This window comes from Drosophila simulans, chromosome X (assembly GCF_016746395.2).
Source record: "Drosophila simulans strain w501 chromosome X, Prin_Dsim_3.1, whole genome shotgun sequence".
NCBI classification, from domain to species: Eukaryota; Metazoa; Arthropoda; class Insecta; order Diptera; family Drosophilidae; genus Drosophila; species Drosophila simulans.
In genome coordinates this window covers 17,679,391-17,685,616 of record NC_052525.2, presented here as the reverse complement: position 1 = coordinate 17,685,616, position 6,226 = coordinate 17,679,391, and the positions used below count along the sequence as shown (strand labels likewise).

General features: G+C 44.7%; 2 protein-coding genes across 2 annotated transcripts; one reads left to right on the top strand and one right to left on the bottom strand.

Moving 5' to 3' along the window:
- Nucleotides 1–6: 6 nt before the first annotated feature.
- LOC6739852 (zinc finger CCCH domain-containing protein 13) lies at nucleotides 7–1,780 on the bottom strand. Its single transcript, XM_039297972.2, has 2 exons — nucleotides 899–1,780; nucleotides 7–539 (listed from the first exon to the last, which is right to left on the bottom strand). Exons 1-2 carry the CDS (start codon nucleotides 1,187–1,189, stop codon nucleotides 243–245), a joined length of 588 nt encoding a protein of 195 aa, XP_039153906.1. The 5' UTR covers nucleotides 1,190–1,780; the 3' UTR covers nucleotides 7–242.
- A 3,679-nt stretch (nucleotides 1,781–5,459) lies between these two features.
- On the top strand, nucleotides 5,460–6,225 carry LOC6739850 (enhancer of split mgamma protein). The gene is made up of 2 exons (XM_002076708.4): nucleotides 5,460–5,699; nucleotides 5,800–6,225. Exons 1-2 carry the CDS (start codon nucleotides 5,526–5,528, stop codon nucleotides 6,073–6,075), a joined length of 450 nt encoding a protein of 149 aa, XP_002076744.3. The 5' UTR covers nucleotides 5,460–5,525; the 3' UTR covers nucleotides 6,076–6,225.
- Nucleotide 6,226: the final 1 nt, after the last annotated feature.

The window sequence follows — 6,226 nt, the reverse complement described above, 5'->3', positions numbered from 1 at the left end:
TGGGAGTAATATTTCCAAAAAAATCTTTATTACATAACTATTATTAACAGGAAAAAAAATAAAGTCGGTTTGCAGAGGCGTGGGAAAATGGAAGAGCAGCGCGATCATCACACAGCAGCAGGAATAATACCGAATGCGTCCTTAAAGCTAACCCTTAGACTAGTCTCAGTTCCCGGATTTCTCTCTCTCTCTCTCTAACTTTCTAGGTATCTCCCTCTCGCACTTTATCCTTGGGAATCCCGCTACCAAGGTCGCCACACCACCATTCGCTGCTGCACAAGCTCCGCCAACTGGCGCTGCCTCTGTCGCTTTCTCTCGAAGATCTGGTGGCGAATCTTCAGCAGGATGCTATCACGTGGCGCCTGCCCAGTTCCTCCGTTGGATTTGGCGGGCGAGGATTGCTGCAGCTGCTCTATGAACTCCAGGTCCATCTCGTGCGGCGGCGCTGCGAAGTGCTGCTTCTCCGGCATCTGCTCCTGATCGTTATCCTGATCAACGGCCAGATTGCATTGGTACTGCTGCAGCTTGAAACGCTGACGCTGATGGCGAAATTTTGGAAAAGAGTTCAATTAGATAATACGTTTTTCTTACTTATCCTAATAAGCTTTATACTCTATCCTAATAATTTCGACTATGCTTTTGTTTAATTTTTTATAAAAATGCTTTTCAATTGAAATTGTGATTTGTTTATATGTGTGATATAGCTTAATGTTTTTTTTTTGGTTTAAAAAAATTGTAATAAATTGGAACCTCTTCAATTGAAGTAAAATATATATTTGAATATGGAAAAGAACATAATTCGCAAAGTTTTAAACAAGCCTATACTGTTTAATTTATGTAATCTTTTTGTTTAATACGATCCACAATGATCATTATTGATTGAATTCGCGGCACTCACCTTTTTTCGCGCCGCATTCTCGGCTAGAAATCTGCACAGCTGCTGCAATTGCTGCTCGGCCAGCTCCTCCTTATCCTTGTCGATGTGATTCTGGACCTGGTTCTGATCCTGATCCGGCTCCTGGTCCCGCTCCCGCTCCCGATCCCGATCCCGCTCCTCCACCATGTGATCCTCCAGGCGGCGCTGCTGCTGGCGCTGTTTGATGGCCGCCTGCACCTTGCACCTGGTGGCCGAGCTCAGGCTGAGATCCATGCTGCGTTGCTGCTTCAGTATCTTGTAGATGACGCCCATCGAGGTTGGTGGCTCTGCTCTGCTGTGGGTCCTGCTATATCTCCGATCTATATATTCCCGATATGCGAACGCGTCGAGCTGCGGCGGAAGACTGTTTCGAACCACTCGTCCACCACGTCTTTATATGTGCTCTCTGCGGGTTTGTTTTGGAGATCGACTCTTTGTAGGATTAAAAATAAAACATAACTCGTGGGCCCATGTGTTGCTGGTTGTGTTTTTGGATTGTTCGTTTGCTGGTGCGGCACATTGCGCGCCAAACTCGAAACTCCCGCTTTATGGGACATTGCTCAAGTGGAGTCGATTCTATTTTCTGCTCTCATTACAATGCCTTTTAGCAGCCCAACACAGAACACATGTGGCAGCACCAGCGCCGCACAATCGCCCCAAAAATAGACCCTCTCACACAGCTGCAACACTTTCGCTGCTGCACCGACCGCTGCCACATGCAACATCCAGCGGCATCACCAGCGGCGCATGTGGCCGTCGCGCAGTCAAAGTCCCATTTCCATATCCATTCCGAAATCCAAAATCCGGGTCCTGCTCCTTCTGCTCCGTCATACATCCATTCCCAAATCTCGAACCGAATTTTTCCCGTGGCAGTTTGCTGCGAGAAACCGCATGTTTCGGCGCCTGTTTGCGGATTGACAGGGTAGCAGGGGTAGTACTATACCCCTGATACTTTTGATACTTTTGAATATATTTTGAATATAATTGGAAATTAAATAATTCGATTATATACCTAAAAATGTTCTACATTTTTTGGAACTTCAATATTGGTGTCATAGGTTCTTTTGTAAAGTATTTATTATTTATTTAATTATTATTTTATTTATAATAAATAAATTTATTTATTATTAAATATAAATTAAAAACGTTAAAAATTTCTAATTAATAATACTGCATCTAGAAATAACTCGAGTACAGGGTACTCTGCGATCGGGAAACTCTGTGAATGCATCATCGTGTCGAGCGTCATAATCGTAGTGCCGCAAGATGGGATCCGATCGGATTGGATTGGATCGGATCGGATCGGATCGGCGACGGGATGCATGTTATAAATAGCGCCTGGGAAAAAACACTTTGCAGCGGCGACTCATTTGTGTGTGTGTGTCTGTGTCACGGCATGCACTTGAACTCTGCATTCACATGTTGTGTGTGCAATGCAACCCACTCGCTTCCTCTCCCTCTGGCAGCGCAGCGCTCTCGCTCGCACCCCGGTACTCGAACCACCGCATGCCTAACGTTCCTGCGCCTGGCCCTTCATGTACATACATACACATATATGTATATATATCAACGTATATTATTGTGGGTCTCTCTGCTATTTTATTTGGACTTCAAGATGTTTCAGAGTGCACTTCAAGTGCGTTACAATTTGCGTCTATTTTTGGACGCTTGGGAATATCTCGGGAAATATACATATCTGGTTTTTGTGGAGGGGGGAAGAGGGAGTGGAGCGTACAAAATGCTCAGATAACGGGGATTTTTATAATGTAAATCATTGCCGACAACCCCATCCACATCGGTGCAAGATGCAAGATGGGCCATAATTGAAACATTTTTAATGAGCGACTTTATAGGCGTTTCGGCCCATCGTCCACGGAATTAGAATCCGCCGATGGGGGAAAGCAATGCCTGATTGTCGCACTGATAACAGTTCACAGTGGGCCACATCTGTTTAGGAACCAAAACAAGAGTTTATGATACAGTTACTTTGTGTAACCAAATAATTTTACTAAAATTATGATATATTTGTAAGATGTATGTAAATTAATATTAGTTTTATATGATCTCTTAACTAATTTGTAGATAATATAAACGCAGATACATGTTAGAGCTAAATATTATTTTATACATTTTCACCTTAATAATCACATCCGATACTCACTGTTTTCTGACCACTGTGCCTCCGAAGATCCCTTTTTGAGCGCCTGACTTGCGCGTGTGCGACTTCCCTGCTCCTCCTTAAGTGCGCATGTTCTTGAATTTCAGATGAGAATATATGTTCGTAAGTCCCATTAGCCGAGGATTGCGGACTAAAACGTCTGTTACAAATGTAATTTCGATATCCCAGTTCCACTCGGGAAAGAAATTGAAGCCCTTCACTTGACTCTCAGATCGCTGGGCTTCACTTGCCCGCTTATCTGTCGTCTGGGCCGCGGGGACAACCCTTGGAGTGACAATTAGCTGTTGGCCTGGGAAAACATTTCCCACAACTCGGTTCGGTTGGGGGAGCCTACATACATACGTGACATGGTAGAGGGATCTTTCGTAGAAGCGAAGCCAACAAGTGCAGGTCCCTGAGAGGGTAATAAAAATATGTCTCCCTATCGCTTGGCTTGTCCCGGGCTAATCGATACTCGATACGATCCATAATTTATGTGCGATGCGTCTATTTCTGGACTTCCGCCACTCTCCTATCGCTTGAGGTCTTCGAAAGCTGAAAGTTTTGGCTTTGGAAGATCTGGCTCTGGAATCCCAGCCAGCCGTAATCCCTGTGACCCACTGATGCCAACGCATCGTTGGGCGCGAAATGTGGAAGAGTTGTCAATGCCACGCGGTGCGGCCCCCCGAAGAGCGCGCCAATTTTCACCGCCCGACGTCCCACCAACACGCATAATTTCCCACGCTCCCGGCGGGAAGTTTTGGAATGGGCGGGGAATGGGGGCTGCGGAGCAGGGGGATCCACGAGGGGGAAGCCCTGACAAGTTGTCAGCGGGGCTGTTAATGAGCTGCGTGTGTTGAGTGAAAACGTGATGAATCTACACTGCCTCGGCCCACTTGTGCCTGCCCAGAAACGTGTAAGTAATCCCCGAGATCTCAAAGATCAGTGGGGATCAAAACAAGATCTTATATCCAAGTCATAGAACGCTTAGCATAATAGCTCACCTACTTGAGGGGAAATCTTAAAAGCAATCATACCTCTAGGATAAATCGTTAAAAATGTTTTACAGTCTTATAAGGTAAATTAAATAGATTCATTCGTTCATTGAATAAAATAAATATTTTGCATAAATTATTGCAATTTTGTAAACTTTTATGTAAGTTATACCTCCTTAACTACCCACTGTATTATAAAATTGACTTTACAACAGAGATAGAGAGTATAAACTATGGTATACCCTCTCATTTGAAGTCCAAGCTCAAATACCCTGCAGTAAGGGTATTGCAAAGCATTGCAATTTGCGCACGAGCAGACAGCGACAACTATTTGATGATCTGGGGATCGGAGCAAAGTTCTCTGGCACACAACATGTGTCGACTCCCCTGCCACGCCCACCGGTACCGCCCCCCGGGCCAGTGTCATGTGTGGCGTTTAATAGCTTGCCTCAGCAGCTTGCCGCAATCGCGTGCACCAATGGCGGTAAGTGGGGATCGAGCGTGGGAAACGCAGCCTCGCCGCAATCTCAAAAAGGCCATTTGAAAAGCCCAAGTCCCTTCGCAGAAAGATCAACAAAAACAAGGCAGCAAATCAGATACTTCAGCTGGCGCGGAAGCCATCGCAGAAAACCAAATAAACAGAAGCCTCCATAAACAGATTCTCAACGGCTTTGCCACCAACTCAAGTTGTATAATAGTCGAGTGCACGGGAAAAAATATTTTAGAACGTGAAGTTTATACTTCTTGAATAGCATAAAGAATGGATTTATCAACACCACAGAATATAAATTTATAAATTTATACAAGAGCATTAAACTTGTACCGAAAACCAATTATCCAACTGAAATGTTATATAAATAAATAATATAAATATTATGCGTACACATTCTCAAATCATTTCTTAAAGTGCAAATCCATTTTTGATTGAAATATAGGCATACTGGGATTCTATGGTCCAAAATCTCTGGTGTCATCTGGTTTTCGGTGAATTATTTGGAACTCCCCAATTTCGCGTTCCCCTCAACCACCCGAGTATCCAAGTAATAGCAACGTTTACTTTTCCGATTCGTAGGAACCCCAAGTAGGTGTCCATAGGCCGGCGACAATTTTTGCCATCAGCTCTTTTTCCTCAATGGGACACGCATCGTCTGCAGTCGACGTCGCTGCTTTGGTTGCGTAAGCTGTCAGAAATCGGAGATGGTCAATGCAAGGTAAGTAAAAAAATGAATTGCGACTCAACAATACCTCGCAGTATTTAGTACGTAAGACCAAAGCAAATGTGAAATACGTAAGATGCAAATTTTGCAAAGGAAGTGTAAACCAGGGAGCCCTTGTTTCCATGAAACTAATATGCCCTGAGCCCCGCTACTTAGGGTGCATCTTAGCTGTCGCTGCTGCTCCAATTCGTTGGGCCATTCAGTCGCTTAAGATCCGGAGGTGGAGCTGGGCCAGGCTTATGATGGCAAGTCCCGATGAGCAGGAGTCCCATCTTGGAGCAAAGACGAATTCCAAGTCACGATCTCATCAGTATCGCGATGTGTTTAAGCCAATGATAGAGAAGAAGCGGCGGTCCCGCATCAACCGCTGCCTGGAGTATATAAAGGAGCTGCTTCTGGAGGTGTCCCATCTGGTGAGTGGCCGCGCATTGACCTCTGACCCCTGGTCTCCTGTGCTGCACTGCTTACTCATCTCAAAAATTGGTATAATGTGTTTGAAATGTTTGGATTCAGGACGCCGAGACCATGGACAAAATGGATATGGCAGACGTCCTGGAACTGGCTGTTCACCACTTGAGCAAGAAAAACTGTCCTGTGGCCACGCCTACATCCAGACAATATCAGAGCCCAATCGATTGCTATTGGAGTGGCTTTCGAGAATGCATCCTGGAAGTGTCCCAATTTCTGCAACACAACGGTTATCAGGCGAATTCCGAATTTGTGGAAGAATTGGATCAGCTTATGGCCTCCACATCCAAATCCCAGCCAAATCTATGGAGGCCCTGGTAGTCGTCATGGGAAATATCCACAAAAGTTCCTAAACTCACCATTTCAAATGGGATGAAAAAGCAAACGATTATTATGGGTTAATTATATAGTATTTAGTCCCAAAACAACTAAAGACACTTTTGCGATAGAGGCATGAAATAAAACTGCACAT